The sequence below is a fragment of the Jaculus jaculus genome, chromosome 5 (genome assembly GCF_020740685.1).
Source record: "Jaculus jaculus isolate mJacJac1 chromosome 5, mJacJac1.mat.Y.cur, whole genome shotgun sequence".
NCBI classification, from domain to species: Eukaryota; Metazoa; Chordata; class Mammalia; order Rodentia; family Dipodidae; genus Jaculus; species Jaculus jaculus.
The window spans coordinates 175,842,098-175,861,676 of NC_059106.1; the positions used below are offsets into that span (position 1 = coordinate 175,842,098).

A 19,579-nucleotide genomic window follows, 5' to 3' on the forward strand; every position below is an offset into this window, starting at 1 on the left:
ACCTGACTGCAACAGTAATGTTGGTACCCAGAGTGGGGTCATTTGTTGCTAGGCACCTGACTGTGTGGCTTTGGCCTTTTGGAGCTGATTTTTAAGAGGAATATGGATAAATTTGAAACCTTGGCCTAAGAGAAACCTTGCAGTGCTTTAAGTATAGTTTGATGGATTATTCTGGTCAGAGTTAAAAGACCTAAATGTAGTAAGAACTATGGACCATGAGGTTTGGTTTATGAGGGTGAGAAAGAGCTTTGCTTGGGCTAGACTAGAAGCAGTTTATGTGAGAGACTTACTGTTATGCCCCTGTCCTGACAATTTGTGCAGGGTGCTTTGCATAGAAATGGACTGGTGTGAGTAGAGGAATCTGGAACAGAAATGAAATATTTAGGCCAAAACTGCTGCCTACTCAGCTGCAATTGAGAGATTACCACCTTTGAGATTGGGCCAGTTGATCTGCACTGGGGCAATAGGAAGAATGTAAACTCTTTTGAAGGGGTCTGAGCACTCAAAGAGTGTCCTGTTCTTCAAAGTCTACTTTATTCCCCCCTGGGTTAAAAAATTGCCTATGGAGTATAAGAAATGCAAGAAAAAGAGAGTCATTGATTTTGCAATACAGTCTTGTGTTTTGGAAACGACAATGGGCAGTATGAAGCAGATTTGCTGAATGCCTGCATGGAGACCCAATGTAACCATGAGGATGAACCATGGCTTGCAGTAAAGACACAGTGGAGATGCTGGAACCACAAGATGGCTTCCAAGGAGATCTGCTGACCCAGGACAAAGTTTTCCAGAACTGTGTGTAGCCCATCTGGAGGGGCAGGATTATAATTCCAGAGACTTGTTGCTGGTTAGGATTGTCAGACTTAGAGACTTGTCACTGGCTAGAGTTGTTGGTCTTGGAACTTCAGAGTTTGATGTTTGCCCTGGTTGTTTTAAAACTTTTATTGGTTGAATATTTCTTTGCTATGCCCAATGCCATCTTTTGCAGCATGAATGTTTATTCTGTGCCATTATGGGTTTGGGAGGGGGATTGGTATTATGGTTTAGTTAAAAGACTTTGGATTATGTGGATGTTTGAACATCATTAGGATTGATTAAAAAAAAAAGTGTAGACTTTGAAAGTTGGATTGAATGCATTGTATTTTACAACAAGGATGGTTAACAGTTTATGGGGGTCAGGGGTTGAATGTGGTGGTTTGATTTAGATGTCCCTCATAAACTTAGATGTTCTGAATGCTAGGTTCCCAACTGATGGAGACTTGGTAATTAACACCTCCTGGAGGTGGTGTATTTTTGGGGGCAGGCTTGCGGGTATTATATCCATTTTCCCTATGCCAGTGTTTAGCACACACTCTGGTTGCTATTCTCCACCTTATATTGGCCAGGGGGTGATATTCATGCCATTATTTTCCCCTGCCATCATGGAGCTTCCCCTCAAGCCTATAAGCCAAAATAAACCCTTTTTCCCCCACAAAGTGCTCTTGGTCAAGTGTTTTCTGGCAGCAATGCAAACCTGACTATACCAGATGGGTTAGCTTCCAGTGAGTTGTTGGTCAGAGAGGTCCGTGGTGCTCCTAAAACATTACAGGCTATTGCCAAGGCTCTTGGTTTCCCCCCAAGAATAGATGGTAAGATCCTATTGCTGAAGATTCCACATACTGGTGCTGCAAGGTCACTGAGAAATCAAATGAAAGCTGATCTGAAAACTTCCTCCTTGTAGACCAGCTGACAAAAAGCTGGAAAAGGCTGCACTAATGCAGCCTTAAGGGAGACAGAAGACATCAGCGATAAAAACAGTAGACACTGGAAGCCTCAAGTTTGGCCAGCTAGGCCAAATGACTGAACAGGGGCAATAGTAGCATGTCTGTTGTGGGAGAAACCAACTGTCCTCTAATTGGACTGGAGGCTTGCTCTATGAGAGAGAATGCATGCCTGTTACTGAAAACCTAACCAAAAGCCTATGGTGGGGGAGGTCATAAGCCTAAGGAGTCTAACACCTGCTCTTGTCTAAGTGCATATATTATGCCCACCAAACTGCCCTGAAACCACTTTACTTAACGTTCATACCCATATATTAATGCTACTCTCCCTTTTGGTTAGAGAAGCTTCTCTTTTCAGATGGCAGTGACCACTGGGATGACTCAAAAGGTACCATACTGCTAAGAAGTGGCAAAAGAGTATTCAACACTGAAGCATCTATATTCCACTTTACAAGGCTCAAGTTCCATTGCAGAAGAGGTGGCAGAAAGAATATAACCACCAAAGGAAGGATAGGGCTGCTTACAATGCAATCATCTAGACAGAAATTGGCCTCGATATCCATGACCTCACAGTGCCTAACACTACCTTTACATTACCCTCATAATATGAGGAAAAGATGATGACATCAAAATAAAAGAAAGACTAGTGGAGAGAGGTAAGGGACATGATGGAGTGTGGATTTATGGATGGGAAAGTGGAGGAGGGGAGGGAATTATTATGGTTTATTGTCTGTAAGTATGGAAGCTGTCAATAAAAAAGTTTTAAAAATGCTTTAAGCCATAACTCCTAGTCAGAAAATAATTTAAAAATTCATTGTACCACCCATAACTTTCTGATTATTCAAAAGGTACAATAATATGTATGAGCCAAGTGTGAAGGTACATCTTTGTAATCCCAGAACTTGGGAAGTAGATATAGGAGGATCACGAAATTAAGGCCAGCCTCAGCTACATAGTCTCTGAGGCCAGTCTGGGTACATGAGACCCTACTAATTAAAAAAAAATTATAATCTGTACATGGTGGCACATGCACTTAATCCCAGTACTTGGGAGGCAGAAGGAGGATCATTGTGAGTTCAAGGCCACCCTGAGGCTATCAAGTGAATTCCAGATTCTAGGTCAGCCTGGGCTAGAGCAAGACCCTATCTTGAAAAACAAAAAATATATATATATTATAAATCTGAACAGTACAAAACAGAAAACTAGTTATGAGAATATAAAATGAAACCATCTCTTTGTAGTAATTTCCAACAAAATTATACAAGCATTTTCTCTTTGATCTAGTGATCCTACTTCTAGGAAGCTAGCCCAACAATTTGCCAGCAACAAAGGCAAGTGAACAAAGCCATTCATTGTAGCAATGCTTATAATCACAAAAACAAACTAGAAATATTCAAATGATAATCAAGAGCGGAGTACTTGGGGCTGGAGAGATTGCTCAGAGGTTAAAGGTGCTTGCTTGCAAAGCCTGACAGCCTGGGTTTGAAGTCCCTAGTATCCATGTAAAGCCAGATATACTAAGAGACACATGTACCTAGAGATGGTTTATAGTGGCTAGAGGCCCTGGAGTACCTCTACTTACTCTCTATGTTTCTCTTTCCCCAAAAAAATGAATAAATAAACATTTCTTTAAAAATAAAAATGAGAGGGCTGGGGAAATAGCTTAGCAGTTAAGGTGTTTGTTTCAAAAGCCAAAGGGCCCCAGTTCAATTCTCTAGGACCCATGTAAGCCAGATGCACAAGAGGGCACATGCATCTGGAGTTCGTTTGCAGTGGCTGGAGGCTACAGCACACCTACTCTTATTCTGTGTGTGTGCCTGTCTCTCTCTCTCAAATAAATAAATAAATGAATTAATTAAATTTTTTTTTAAATGAGGGCCAGGTATGGTGTTGAACACCTTTAATCTCAACATTCAGGAGGCTGAGGTAGGAGGATAGCTATGAGTTTGAGGTCACCCTGAATCTACATAGTGAATTCCAGGTCAGCCTAGGCTAGAGCACCCTACCTCTAAAAACAAATAAATTAGTAAATAAAATAAAAATGAAAAATAAAAAAGAGCACAGGATTTGGATATATTATAGTACAGACTCAATAGAGTTCCACATGAAAAAAGAATGAGGCTTTTTTTTTTTTTTTTGCTATAATAAGAGAGCCTCCAATTGTTCTGTGAGTAAAAACCCAAAGCAAGGCTGTGGATGTAGGCACAGTGCTTTATTGCTTGCCTAGTATGAGTGAGCCCTAGCCATCAAAAGAAAAAGAAAGAGAAAGAAAGAAAGAAAGAAAGAAAGAAAGAAAGAAAGAAAGAAAGAAAGAAAGAAGGAGGGAGGGAGGGAAGGAGGGAGGGAGGGAAAGAGGGAGGGAGGGAGGGAGCAAAGAAAGAGGGCTGGAGAGATGGCTTGTTTAAGGTGCTTGCCTGTGAAGCATAAGGACCATGTTTGACTCTCTAGATCCCACATTAGCCAGACACACAAAAGTGAGGCAAGTGCAAGGTTGTGTATTCCCAGTAGGTGGCACCAGCATCTGGAGTTTGATTTCAGTGGCTGAGGCCCTAGTGCACTAATTCTCTGTCCCTCTCTCTCTCAATCTCTCTCTCTCTCTCTCTCTCTCTCTCTCTCTTGCTCACTCTAAAAGAAAGAAGGAAGGACAGAAGGGAGGGGGGAGAGAGGAAGGAAGAAAGGAAGGAAGGAGAAGAGGGAGGGAGGAAAGAGGGTAGGGTGAGAAGAAGGGGAAAAATATACATGCTTTTGCTTACCAGTAAAATTGGTTGATATGAGTAAATTTCTGTTATAATCTTTAAAGCAATGAAAAAAACCATAAAATTTTAATAGATGCCTACAAGAAAGGAAAGAAAAGCTAGGTTTCTTTAAATATACCTCATGTGGTGGTTTGATTCAGGTGTTCCCAATAAACTAGGTACTCTGAATGATAGGCTCCCAGCTAATGGTGATTTGGGAATTAGTACCTCCTTGAGGCAGTGTATTGGTGGGGTGGGTTTATGGGTGTTATAGCCAGCTTCCCATTGCCCTGGTTTGGTACACCCTGCTCTTGCTGTTGTCCATCTGATATTGGCCAGATGACATCCACCCTGTATCCATGCCATCATTTTCCCTTGCCATCATGGAACTTCCCATTGAGTCTGTAAGACAAAAAAAAACCCTTTTATCCCACAAGTTGCTCTTGGTTGGGTGTTTTCTGGCAGCAATGTGAACCTGACTGCAACAATGAAGTTGGTACCAGGAGTGGGGTCATTGCTGTTAGAAACCTGATTCTATGGCTTTGGCCTGTTGGAACTGCTTTGCAGGAGGAATATGGAAGGATTTGAAATCTTGGCTTGAAAGATACCTTACAATGCTGTAAGTACAGCCTGATGGACTATTCTGGTCAATGTTGGAAGACCTGAATGAGTAAGAACTATGTACTATGAGGTTTGGCTTATGAGTATGAGAAAGAACTTTGCCTGGACTGGTCTAAAGGCAATTTATATGAGATGCTTGCTGTTGTGCTCATGTCCTGAGAACTTATGAAAGGCTGCATTGCAAAGAAATGGACTGGTATGAGCAGAGGGATATAACACAGAAAAAGTGAAATATTTGGGCTGAAACTGCTGCCCATTCAGTTGCAATTATATAAGAGATTACAGCCATAGAGATTAGGCCGTCTGACCTGCATTGGAACAAGAGAAAGAATGCAGGCTCTTTTGAAGGGGCCTGAATGCTGAAGGACTGTTCTATTCTGTAAAGTTTGCTTTATTCCCTCTGGATTAACAAATTGATAGCCCATTATGGAGTTTAACAAATGCAGGAAAGAGAGGGTCATTGAATTTGCAATATGTTTTTGTTTTTGGAAGTGACCATACACAATGTGAAGCAGGCTTATTGAATTACCTACATGGGGCCCAATGGAACCATAAAGATGAACCATAGGTTGCAATGGGGACCCACTTAAGATGCCAGAACTATGGGATGGCTACAAGGAAACCTACCAGCACCACATGAAGTTTTCTGAGACTGTGATAAGCCTAATTGGAGGGGTAGAATAGGAACTCCAGAGACTCATCAATGTGGTCAGAATTGACTTGGAGCTCAGTCAAAAGACCTTGGACTATGGGGATATTTGAATATCATTGGGATTAATAAAAATTATGGGGACTTTTAAAATTAGACTGAAGACATTGTATTTTACATCATTGATGGTTCAGTTTATGGGGGCCAAGGGCAAAATGCGGTGGTTTGATTCATGTGTCCCCCATAAACTTAACTATTCTAAATGTTAGGTTCCCAACTGATGGTGATTTGGGAATTAACACCTCCTGGAAGCAATGTATTGTTGGGTATGGATTTATGAATGTTATAGCCAGCTTCCCCTTGCCAGTGTTTGGCACATTCTCCTGTTGCTGCTATCCACCTGATATTGGTGATGTCCACTCTCTGCGCATGCCATAATGTAGCTTCCCATCAAATTTGTAAGCCAAAATAAAGCTTTTTTTTCCCACAAGCTGCTTTTGGTTAGGCGTCTTCTGCCAGCAATGCAAACCTGACTGCAACACTTCATTTTAAACTTTTGACCTAAAAAAATATTTTACTTATCTGGGCATGCTGGTGTACACCTTTAATCCCAGCACTCGGGAGGCAGAAGTAGGTGGATCACCATGAGTTCGAGGCCACTCAGACTACAGAGTGAATTTCCAGTCAGTCTGAGCTAGAGTGAGACCCTACCTTGAAAAACCAAAAAAAAACAAAAAACTTGGAAAACATTAATTATTTACATAATTATAAAACAGAATAAAATTATAAAACAATCCCCAATAATTAAAAGTAAAATGAAATGAGAAACCTGTTGGGCTTGGTGACACACGCCTTTAATCCCAGCACCTGGGAGGCTGAGGTAGGAGGATAACTATGAGTTTGAGGCCAGCCTGAGACTGCATAGTGAATTCCAGGTCAATGAGACCCTACCTCAAAAATGGGGAGGGGGACTAGATATGATATTAAGTACCAGTAATCCTAGCAATCAGGAAGCTAAAGCAGGAGGACCTCAAAGTTGAAGTCAGCCCAGGTTCTACAGCAATATCCAGTTTCAACAAAGTTAGTGCTAGGGACTATAAGTTAGTGGTACATACAGTGCTTACCTAGAATGTGTACAACCCTGGATTCAAACCCCAGCAACACACACACACACACACACACACACACACACACACACACACACAATTATATATCCTTAACTATCCACTGAAAAAGCTTAAAAACAATGGTTAAACAACCATCATTCAGGGCATGAGTTCAAAATGCCATTTCCTACTAAAAAGGACCAGATGTCCTTGGAGAAATGAAGAATGGAAAATGTGTTCTTGTAATGACTGGTCATTCTATATAGTGTGGAAGCCACCAAAGAATATGGGTTTTGTTAAAAGAACTCAGACACTAACATGGAGAAACTCCTGTTGTCCTCAGATAAGACAGTTTAAACATCAGTATAAGTAGTAACTTTAGTAAACCAAAATACATCAAACCTGTTTTCACTCATGTGTTCAGAATGATATATATGTAGAGATCCAATCCATTATTCTGAAAATGGGTAAATAACAAAAACTAGGCTTCTACTGGCTTTTACTATACAAACTACATCTCCAGGTAGCTGATGGGGAGATTACCTTTTCAAAAATGTTTTGCAAATGAATAAAGACATAATGTTATAATTTAAAATACAACCATTTTGCAACCACAGTGTTATCAATGTCTCCTAGATAATGATTATTAGTGGTTACTAATATAAAAAGAGGGGCAGAGGATGGAGAGATTGCTCAGTGGTTAAGGCTCTTGCCTGCAGTGTCTAACAACCCAAGTTCAATTCCCCAGTGCTCATGTAAAGCCAAATGCACAAAATGGCACATGCCTCTGGAGTTCGTTTGCAGTTTGGAGGCCCTGAAGTGCTCATTCTCTATGTCTGTCTTCTATCTCTGCATGCAAATAAATAAAAATATTTTAGAAAAAGAGATGGACTGACTTTAGTTTGTCCTGATGAAGGTACACAACAGTTATACATAGCCAAATAAACCGAGCCTGCATCTGATGAAGCTTCTAAGTTTGACTAACAGTGTAGAATAGTAGAATAGAGAGAAGACTCAAAAGCCACATCAGGCTGGACATGGTGGCACATGCCTTTAATCCCAGCACTTGGGAGGCAGAGGTAGGAAGATCACCATGAGTTCGAGGTCACCCTGAGACTACATAATGAATTCCACATCAGCCTGGGCTACAGTGAGACCATACCTAAAAAAAAAAAAAAAAAAAAATTACATCAATTAATCATGGATCTCCTAGACTCTAGTTTCCTTATCTGTAAAATAGGCGGGTTGTCCTGTTTTCTTAGAGGGTCTCTCCACTCTAAGGCTCTATGGCTCTGTTCTAGTCACCTGTTTGCAACAGCACTTCCTCCAAGATCTGTGTGGCTGACTTCTTCTGTTGTTGGAAAATAGGCCCCACATTCTTCAGGAACCAGAAGTCAGGCATCGTCCAGGTAAGCCCCAGGTGCTGGATGCTGATGACCTGGTCCACATCAAAGGCTCTCCTTATCAGACTTTTTGCTTCTTCTTCATTCATTAGCCAAATCTCCCGAAACTGCTCCTCATCAATAAGAGCAAAGTGTCTGTGAAGGAGAGTAACCTAGTAGGGCCAGCTGATCTCAAGGTCTGGCCCCAACTGGCAGCAGGACAAGAACTTGAGGAAGAGCCTCAAACTTCTGGTCTGGCCCAACCTCGAGATCCCACCTGTGATAAAACTGATCCACCCCAACAAGAAACACGCCAGTGAGAAGCAAGGTGTGATGGTTCATACCTTAAGTCATCACACTCAGGAGGCTAAGGTAGAAGGATTGCCATAAGTTTGAGGCCAGCCTGAGTTACAGGTCAGCTTGGGCTGCCTCAAACACACAAACAAAAGAAAAAGAAAGAAAAAACATATGAAGCATAAGCAGAGGGGTAGAGAAATAGGAGGGAGTCTTCAGTGTCCTGGGCTAAACCCAAAGAGCTGGTGATCTAAAATCTAATGAAATCACTGCCATCATGCTACCATCAACTCTCCCTCCCCACCCCCCACACCTGTAACCTCTACTCAACAACAGATGCCTTAGGACTTAAGTCCCTAAAATACCTCATGGCTTTCTGTAGTTCCTTGAACTGCGTGATGAGCCGCTTGTAGTCAGAAGTCAGAGCCTGGTTCTCTTCGTGAAACTGCTTTATTTGCTTGATGTATTTTGATCTCAAGTTGTTAAGGATGTCATGCAAACTGATTGAAGGGGGGGGGAAGTAAAGCAGTAGCTAAACAAGGAGTGAAGTATGTTCCTCCCATCCATATAACTCAGTCCATCACAGAGCCGGGTGGAGGAGCAGAAAACCTTCACAAATAGTCCAGAACCTGGTTCCCACTGTGATCCAGGAAAGAAAAGTAACAGGAGGTAAAAGACCTCCTCCAAAACAAATAAAGGTTGGCGAGATGGCCTAGCAGTTAAGGTTCTTGCCTATAAAGCCTAAGGACCCACATTTGACTCTCCAGATCCCACATAAGCCAGACAAACAAAGGTGAGGCAAGTGCAAGGTTGCACATGCCCACTAGGTGGCACAAGCATCTGGACTTCTATGTCAGTAGCTGAGGCCCTGACATGCCAATTCTCTCTCTCCCTCTATCTCTCTGTCTCTCTCACATACTCTTTCTAAAATAAAAAAGTTAAAAAAATAAAAATATTTTTATAAAAATGAATTCAAACAGTGCAGAAGCCCAAACCCACCCTGGGATAGTCACCTATTCAAAAGTATATGTGAACTTTCCTCAACACACCATTTGTCATGGTGTCAGTATCTTTTATTACCTCACATATTTAAATAATCTATCCCAATTATTTAATGGTCATGATTTAATGTTAATTTCAATTCTGAAATAAGCAAAGAACTAAAACTGCACATCACAAGCCTGTGCTATATGAATACCCATCCTCAAAGAACTGATAATGTGAACAGGTCCAGAAACTCATTCATTTACATATTGAGTCACCTAACATAAAATTATTCTTTTCAGCCAAAGATACGTTAGAGTTCCATGATGAATACAAGGTCATATTTGAAAAAGATAAGCATTAGTAACAGTGCCTGTAATCCTAGCAATGAAGATTGAAGCAAGAGAACCAGAAGTTTAAGGCCAGCCTGGGCTACATGAGACCCAGTTTCAAAACATCAAATAATAGGTCTGGAGAGATGGCTTAGCAGTTAAGAAGTTTACCTGCAAAACCTAAGGACCCAAGTTTTATTCCCCAGTACCCACATAAGCCAGGTGGACATGGTGGCACATGTGTCTGGAGTTCCTTTGCAGTGGCTACAGGCCCTGGCATGCCCATCATTTTTTTTCCTCTCTATGTCTCTCTCTTAAATAAAAATAAAGTATATTTTTTAAAAATCAAAATAATGGGGCTGGAGAGATGACTTAGCAGTTAAGGTGCTTGTCTGTGAAGCCTAAGGACACACATTCAGCTCTCCAGATCCCACATAACCCAGATGCACAAAAGTGAGGCAAGCGCAAGGTCGCACATGCCCACTAGATGACACAAGCATCTGGAGTTCAATTACAGTAGTTGATGCTTTGGTGTGGTAAATCTCTCTCTCTCTCTCCCTCTTGCTCTCTCTAAAAATTAATAAATAAATAAATAAAATAATCGAGCCGGGCGTGGTGGCGCACGCCTTTAATCCCAGCACTCGGGAGGCAGAGGTAGGAGGATCGCCCGTGAGTTCAAGGCCACCCTGAGACTCCATGGTGAATTCCAGGTCAGTCTGGACCAGAGTGAGATTCTACCTCAAAAAAACAAAAAAAAAAAAAAAAAAAAAAAAGAAAAAGAAAAAGAAAAAGAAAAAGAAAAAAGGAAATAATTAATAATAATGGTGAGAAAAAAAATGATAGAAATGTTTACATGGAATGCCAAGGGAATCCAGGCAAGAAAAGCAGGAACATTTATAGAAATAAAAAGGATAAATTAAAAAAGAAGAGTAAATATTTCAGAGTCACAAAGACAAAAGAAGGCAAGTTTAATATATGATAATAACTAGATGAGGCTTAAGAAAGTCTCATGTTTGGCCAGATCATATCACTGGTTTCTGTAGGGAGTTTCTGTCCAATTCCAAGGTCACAGAGTACTATAGCATGAAGATGTTGCCTCTAATATGCAAGGGTACCAGTGCTGAGTATAATAGTACCAACAAGTGAGGTCTTTCAGGGGTTACAAGGCCATGAGGGCTTCTTCCTTGCAAATGAGATGCAGGACTATATAAGCACCCACCAGCTTGCTCTTTCACTCTCCTGTCACAAGAGGATAGTGTTCCTCAGAGGGCACAGCCTCAACATAAAACCAGATCTGCAACACCTTGATCTTGGACTTCAGCCTTCAGAACTGTGAGAAACCAATTTCTGGGTTTCAATTTTGTTGTTGTTGTTTGTTTGTGACAGATGTTATGTAGTCAAATCTGGCTTTAAACTTCACTATGTAAGCAAGGCCAGCCTTGAACTCCTGTTCCTCCTATCTCTATTTTCCAAGAGTTGTGATTATAGGTGTACCCTACAACAATAAGCCTTGTCTCCTTTAAAAAAGATGTTGGAGCTGGAGAGATGGCTTAGCAGTTAAAGTGCTTGCCTGTGAAGCCTAAGGACTCAGGTTGGACTCTCCAAATCCCATGTAAGGCAGAGGCACAAAGGTGAGGCAAGCGGAAGGTCACACATGCCCACTAGGTGGCATAAGAATCTGGAGTTCAATTGAGGCCCTGGTGTGCCAATTCTCTCTCTCTCTTCCTCTCTCTAAAATTAAAAAAAAAAAAAAGGAAAATAAAAAATATGTTGGCCAGGCATGGTAATGCACACCTTTAATCTCAGCACTCATGAGACTGAGGTAGGAGGATCACTGTGAATTTGAGCCCCAGCCCCTTCCCTGAGACTTTGTAGTGAATTCCAGGTCAGCCTGGGGTTAGAGTGAGACCCTACCTTGAAACTCCCACCCCCAAAAAAGGAATAAAAATAAACTGAAAATATGCAGTAGGTGCCTCCTTAGCACAGTAGCCAGCATCTCAGTCTCATAGCCTCACAGAGTTTTCAGGAGTCACTTGTTAAAGGAAGAAAGACAGGAGTGATAGAAGGAAAGAAAAAGGTAAAAAGGGAGCAGTAGAAAAGGGTAAGAAATTTGGAGCAATAGGTACCTTTTAGTGAGCCATAGAATTTGCACAAAAGTGGATTGTGCCAGGCATGGTGTTGCACACCTTTAATCCCAGCACCTGGGAGGCAGAGGTAGGAGGATTACTGTGAGTGCAGGGCCAGCCTGAGACTACGTAGTGAATTCCAGGTTAGCCTGGGCTAGAGCGAGACCCTACCTTGAAAAAACAAAACAAAAGAAAGTGGATTGGTACATTGATGTGAGTAGTCACATTTATTTTATTTACAATAGCAAACAATTAGAAGCAGAATATACCATCAGTAGAGACTGCTTAAATAAATCATTGTTAGCCAGGAGTAGTGGAGCATGCCTTTATAATCCCAGCACTTGGGAGGCAGAGGTAAGAGGATCACCATAAGTTTGAGGCTACATAGTGAGTTCCAGGTCAGCCTGGGCTAGAGCAAGACTCTACCTCAAAAAACCAAAATAAATAAATAAATAATCATTGTCATTTATGCTGTGGAACATTAAACTACTCCTCCTTTAGAAAGGGTCTCATGCAGCCCAGATTGGCCTCAAAATTGCTTATAGTTAATGATGACCTTGAATTCCTGATCTTCCTGCTTTGACCTCCCAAGTGTTGGAATCATAGGTATGTACCACCATGCCCAGATTAAAACAGCTTCATAATGTCCAGATATTCCATGATTTATAATGAAAAGTGAATTGTTTGTTTGCTTGTTTGGTGGATGATTTATTTATTTATTTATTTATGTATGTATTTATTTATTTATTTGCAAGACTAGAGATTGAAACTAGGGTTTTACATCAGCTAGGCAAGCATTCTACCACTGCTCTACATCTTCAGCCCTTTTATTACTTCTGATTTTGAGGCAGAGGCTCACTAAGCTGCTCAGGCTGGCCTTGAACTCACTTTGTAGCCCAGTCAGGACTTACTCTTGAACTCTTCCTATCTTAGCCTCCCAAGTAGCTTATATTACAGGCCAGCACCATCAGACCTAGCTAAAATGAAAGTTCTTCAAGATACAGAATAGCACTTATAGAAAGCCGTCACTGTATAAAAGCAGATGGAAAGCGAAAACATTTACTTATGTTTATACATGCATAAAATTTCCAGAAGAAACAAATGAGCAAAAATGTAAGAAAAAAGAAACAAATAAACAACTATTTCAGAGGTGGGAAAGGGAAGCGAAACTTTGTTGGGTACTTTTCTCTTGGGGAAAAAAAGTAGTAACAGTAGAATGTACAATGTTTTTAAAAAAATTAGAGGGGCCTGGGGTGATGTCTCAGTGATTTAAGGTACTGATTTGCAAATCCTGCTAGCCTGGGTTCAATTCTCTAGCCACACTAAAGCCAGACAGGCATTCAGTTGCAGTGGCAAGAGACCCTGGTACACTTACATGCACACATACATGCATGCATGCATGCACGCACCCAAATAAATAATTTTTTAAATTAGGAAAAGATGGAGCTGGGAAGATGCTTGCTTCCAAAGCCTGCCAGACCAGATTCAATTCCCCAGTACCCATGTAAGCCAGATGCACAGAGTGGTGCCTCTGTCTGAAATCTGCAGTGGCAAGAGATCCTGGGTCATCCATACTTTCTCTTTATTTCTTTTGCTCTCACTTTCTCTCTACTCACAAATAAATAAATAAAAATATTTTGGGCTGGAGAGATGGCTTAGCAGTTAAGCGCTTGCCTGTGAAGCCTAAGGACCCCGGTTCGAGGCTTGGATCCCCAGGTCCCACGTTAGACAGATGCACAAGGGGGCGCATGCGTCTGGAGTTCGTTTGCAGAGGCTGGAAGCCCTGGCGCGCCCATTCTCTCTCTCTCCCTCTATCTGTCTTTCTCTCTGTGTCTGTCGCTCTCAAATAAATAAATTAAAAAAATATATTTAAAAAATATTTTTAGAGGTCCAGAGAGATGGCTTAGTGGTTGAGGCACTTATCTGTGAAGCCTAAGGAGTCAGGTTCAACTCCTCAGAAGCCACATAAGCCAGATACACAAGTCAAGCATACATACAAGATAGCACACGCATGTGGAGTTGAATTGCAGCAATTGGAAGCCCTGGCACCCCAATTCTCACTCTCTCTCATAAATAAAATCAAATATTAAAAAGTGGAGATGAAAATTCTCAAAGAAATTTTAGAAAAGTTTTTGGAGAATGACTGTTTGTTAAAGACTTTTATCTTAGCTGGGCATGGTGGCGCACGCCTTTAATCCCAGCATCGGGAGGTAGAGGTAGGAGGATCACAGTGGGTTCAAGGCCACTCTGAGACTCCATAGTGAATTCCAGGTCAGCCTGGGCTAGAGTGAAAACCCACCTTGAAAAACCAAAAAATAAAAATAAAGACTCTTATCTTTGGAGAATGAATAGAACCACTTGAATATGTCATCTTTTCCAAAAAAAGGTTTTTGGAGGTAAGATCTCACTCTAGCCCAGGCTAACCTGGATCTCACTCTGTAGTCCCAGGCTAGCCTTGAACTCTCAGCAATACTCCTACCTCTGCCTCCCAAGAATTGACCATATTCATAATGAGCTTCTATCCCTTTGGGAAAGAAAAGTACATACCCATATCTATTACCCTGACAGAAGGGCCTAGAAAGAAGGTTAACTTACCGGTTGAGCTTCCTCTTCTGCTGGGATTTGATCACTGTACTCTCTTCATCTCTCTTTTTCAGCACCTGGAAGTTGTACTCTAACTTTTCTTGGTTTAGCTGATAAGTGGCTTTCATTTGCTGAAGTTGTTGCTCAAGAATCTGAAGTTTAAAAAAACTCTAATTGACTCTGGTTATAATTTATGGTCCCTGATGACCTGGATGGTTTGTTCAAGTCATGCCAGCAAAACCTCTGGTACAGTAGCCTACCCTGGATTCTTAGAAATTCTATTAGTAGAAGCAAATAAAAGACCAATTAGAAAAAATACAAGTCAATCATCTGGAAGCTAAAATCAAAGAGTGTTGTAAAAGTTAATAAGAAAAGGCAAACATGGTGGTACACACCTGAAATCCCAGCACTTTGGAGGTAGAAGCAGAAAGATCAGACATTCAAGGCCAGCCTAACAAGTTTTAGGCTATATGAGCCTGTATCAGCTATATGAGACTCCAGATCAAAAAAAAAAGGCACCCAATAAGAGGTTTTTTTTTTAAATTTTTTATTTATTTATTTGAGAGCGACAGACACAGAGATAAAGACAGATAGAGGGAGAGAGAGAGAATGGGCGTGCCAGGGCTTCCAGCCTCTGCAAACGAACTCCAGACTCATGAGCCCCCTTGTGCATCTGGCTAACGTGGGACCTGGGGAACCGAGCCTCGAACCGGGGTCCTTAGGCTTCACAGGCAAGCGCTTAACCGCTAAGCCATCTCTCCAGCCCACCCAATAAGAGTTTTCAAGTGCAACAAACCCTGGGACTTTGTACCAAACCCTTCAAAGATAGGAACAGATCCTCTAAAAATAATATAAGGGGCTGAGGAGATAACTCAGTCAGTAAAGTGGTTGCCTTACAGCATGATGCACTGAATTTGGTCCCCAGAACCCACATTTAAAAGGTCAACATGGAGCTGGAGAAATGGCTCAGCAGTTAAGGTGCTTGTCTACAAAGCCTAACAATCCAAGTTTGATTCTCCAGTACCCACATAAAGGCAGAAATGCAAAGTGGTGCATGCATCTGGAGTTTGTAGCAGTTAGAGGCCCTGGTACATCCATTCTCTCTGTCTGTCTCTTTTCTCTCTGTCTCTCTCTGCTTGCAAACAAATAAAATAAAAACCATTTTTCAAGAAAGCCAGCATGGGGTAGTACATTTTGCTTGTTTCTTTTTTGGCGGGGGTGGTTAAAAATATTTTTTAGGCAGATTCTCACTGTAGCCCAAGCTGACCTGAAATTCACTCTGTAGCCCAGGTTGGCCTTATATTCATGATGATTATAAATATGTAAATAAAATATACTTTAAAGTTAATTAATTAGTTAATTTATATTGAGGATCTCACTATATAGTTCAGGTTGGTCTGGAACTCATAATCCTCCCACCTCAGCCTCTTAAGTACTGTGATTACAGGTATGTGCTACTGTTCCCAACCTCTCTAATTGTTTTTCCATGAGTTGTCAGAGTGACCTTTCTACACAGAGTTTGGTTTAATCATTTTCCTTCCCTGCTTAACACCTTTAGTGAAACCCCATTGACTTTGGAGAGTACTTTAAATTCCCAGCTTGATAAGACTTTGCTGCTAATTCAGCCTCATTTCTAACCATCCTTGCCTTGTGTCTCCCATCCTAAACTGATGTGGTTTCCCCAGGCATGTCTCTGCCTTGCCTCTATATCTTCCTATGTACCATTTCCTCTCCCTAGAAATATCTCTGCTTACTGACACCTGATTAACTCTTTCTTATCCATACCTCAGGTAGGAAAACTGATGCTATCCCTTCAGATGTGCCTTCCCTGGTATCCCAAAGCCAAGGCCTTCTGCTTAAAGAAGAAAAAATGTTCCTATTATTGGTTCCATAGCACCCTGTGTTTACTTTGATCTTTCCTCTTATCACTGGTACTTGCCTATCTGTCTCTGACCTAGACAGAGATTATGATTTTTCAGTAGTGTTTTTCCAGCAGTATCTAGAAAAATGTCCGATGTATATTAGTTACTCAATAAATACTTGCTGAATGAATAAATATAGCTAGTGAATTCAAAAGTAAGATGCTTGTCCATTTAAATGAATATGAGTTGGTTAACACTAATACTGCCTATTGCAGTCCGGTTCACATTGCTGGTAGAAATCACCCAACCAAGAGCAGTTTCTGGGAAAAAGAGATTTATTTTGGCTTACAGGCTCGAGGGGAAACTCCACGATGGCAGGGGAAAACGATGTCATGAGCAGAGGGTGGACATCACCCCCTGGCCAACGTAAGGTGGACCACAGCAACAGGAGGGTGTGCCAAACACTGGCATGGGGAAACTGGCTATAAAGCCCATAAGCCCGCCCCCAACAATACACTCCCTCCAGGAGGCATTAATTGCCAAATATCCATCAGCTGGGAACCTAGCATTCAGAACACCTAAGTTTATGGGGGACACCTGAATCAAACCACCACCCTGCCATTCTGGAAGAGACCAAAGATGAGAAATTCCAAGTGTTTATAGTAATAATAATATTATTTATTATTATTACTATTAATGTGTGTGTGTGTATGTGTGTGTGTGTGTGTGTGTGTGTGTGGTCTTGAGGACAACCTTGGTTGTTGCTCTTCAGGAACACTGTATACCACTTTTTGTGGGGGGGGGGTTCAAGGTAGGGTCTCACTCTAGCCCAGGCTGACCTGGAATTCATGATATAGTCTCAGGGTACCCTCAAACTCAGAGTGATCCTCTTATCTCTTACCTCCTGAGTGCTGGGATTAAAGGCATGCGTCACCATGCCCAGCTCCAGTTTTTGTTTTGAGAAAGGGTCTCTCATTGGCATGGAACACAGTCAGTTAGGGTATACTGTCTGGCCAGTGAGCCCCATGGTTCCTCCTCCTGCTTCTGTCTTCCCAGCACTGGGATTACAGAGCCAGGTGTGGTTGCTCATGCCTATAATTTCAGTACTTAGGATGAGGAATGAAGAGGGACTGGGTGTGCCAAAGCCATTTGAGCTATTGCAAACACTGTATGCACCACTTTGTACATCTGGCTTTACATGGGTACTGGGGAATCAAACCTGGGTCTTTAGGCTTCACAGGCAAATGTCTTAACCAGTAAGCCTTCTCTCCAGTCCCCACTAATTATATTTTTTTAAGATTATAGATACCAGTAGGGCTGAGTAGGGGCACATATACCTGCTAGTATGCTTCTGCCTTTTCTGAATGGAAGATAAGAATATAGATCTCTCACAAGCTTTCTTCCTTTAGGAAGTATTCCTCCTCCTCTAGTATATAAACTCTTGTCAAGGAATCCACAGAGGAAGTGATTTTAAGCACCTCTTACATACACCCCCATTCAGGATCATCCTCAAAGAGAAATGCCTAGGAGCTATTACAGAGGTGGAAGAGACAGGAGACTAGAGGCAATTTTTGACTCAGCCTGGTTTACACATCAAGGCCTATTCTTAGTAACAACAAAAACTGTCACACAACCAGGTGTGGTGGCACATGCCCTTAATCCCAACATTTGGAGGCCAACATAGGAGGATCACCATGAGTTCGAGACCACCTTGAGACTACATGGTGAATTCCAGGTCAGCCTGAGCTAAAGTGAGATCCTACCTTGAAAAAGAAAATTGTCACATGAGAATTTTTATATTAGTTAAGTTTGAGTGACATCATTTTAATGATGCAAAATACTTTTATATGTTATCATATCATTTATCAGATAGCATTAAATGTTACCAATTCCTTATAGTTCTACACTCATATTGTTTTCATACTTTTTACTATTATAAAATAATACTAGAACTCCAAGTCTAAGCTACTCAGAATCAAACAACCTGACATGATGCTCACACAAGTGCAATAGTGGCACACAGCCATGGTGGGTAACCAATTGCTCTTGGATTAGCTAATGGATCTGCTCAGTGGAAAGGAAATCATATCTGGAACTGGGAAATAAGTCAGAATCATATCCAGATAACAATTTTGCTTTCCAATATCAAGCTCCCACTAATCTTGGCATATAAGAGAGTCTACACCCTTTAAATTCTCTCTAAATTAATAATGGTTATTCTATTTAACCAGTGCTGACTTCACTTTCCACTGGAGATTCTGCTTCTCTTTTCGAGATGGGAGTGGGATCTGAAGAGATAAACAACCCAGCCACTTCACCCTGGCCCCAGCTGAAGCTACAGAGGAATTGGGGAAGTGAGCAAGAGTGCTGCTTTCTAGGTGAACCTAATATCAGCACAAGGGTGAAAGAGATAAACACTGAGGATACCCAATACCTACCAAAATAAGGATCCAGAGGCTCCTAAGAGACCATCGCTGAATTAGACTTTAGATACACCCAACATGGCTCAGGGAATTTCGTGGAAGAGGAGGTGGAAAGATTGTTAGAGCCACAAGTTGGGAGATTATGCACAGAGACATTGCCTCTCTCCCATAACTGACTGCTGCCCCCACAATGCATGACCCATAATCCCCATGGGGTTGACCTGCATCCACAACAAGGAGGGCCTCTTCAAAAAAGGGGCAGGAATGAGGGAAAGGATGGTACCAACATGTGTTGCTTACATAGTAAGCATGTCCATATCTAATAAAAATAAATTAAAAATAATGCTAGTATATAAATTATATATAAAACTTTGGGAGATATATATATATATAGTTTTTCAAGGTAGGGTCTCTCTCTAGCCCAGGGTGACCTAGAATTCACTATGTAGTCTCAAGGTGGCCTTGAATTTGCAGCAATCCTCTTACCTCTGCCTCCCAAGTGCTGGGATTAAAGGTGTGGCACCACCACACCTGGTTTGTATTCTAGGCTGGCCTCAGACTCACCATGTAGCCCAAGATTTCCTCAAATTCATGGCAATCCTCCTGCCTCAGCTTCCCAAGTGCTGATATTACAGAGAAGTGCCACCACATCAGGCAGATATTTTTTTTTTCTCTTGTGGTACTGGAGACTGAAATGAGGGCCCATCACATGCTAAACAAGCACT

General features: G+C 41.5%; 1 protein-coding gene across 3 annotated transcripts in view; it reads right to left on the minus strand.

Moving 5' to 3' along the window:
• The window catches only part of Drc1 (dynein regulatory complex subunit 1), a 77,751-nt gene that overhangs the window by 16,022 nt on the left and 42,150 nt on the right, over positions 1 to 19,579 (minus strand). For all 3 annotated transcript variants that reach the window (XM_045148770.1, XM_004669352.2, XM_045148771.1), the window contains 3 exons: positions 14,582 to 14,721; positions 8,910 to 9,044; positions 8,174 to 8,406 (listed from right to left, as the gene is read on the minus strand). In XM_045148770.1, coding sequence (XP_045004705.1) covers positions 8,174 to 8,406; positions 8,910 to 9,044; positions 14,582 to 14,721 — 508 coding nt within the window. The remainder of the gene's footprint in view (positions 1 to 8,173; positions 8,407 to 8,909; positions 9,045 to 14,581; positions 14,722 to 19,579) is intronic.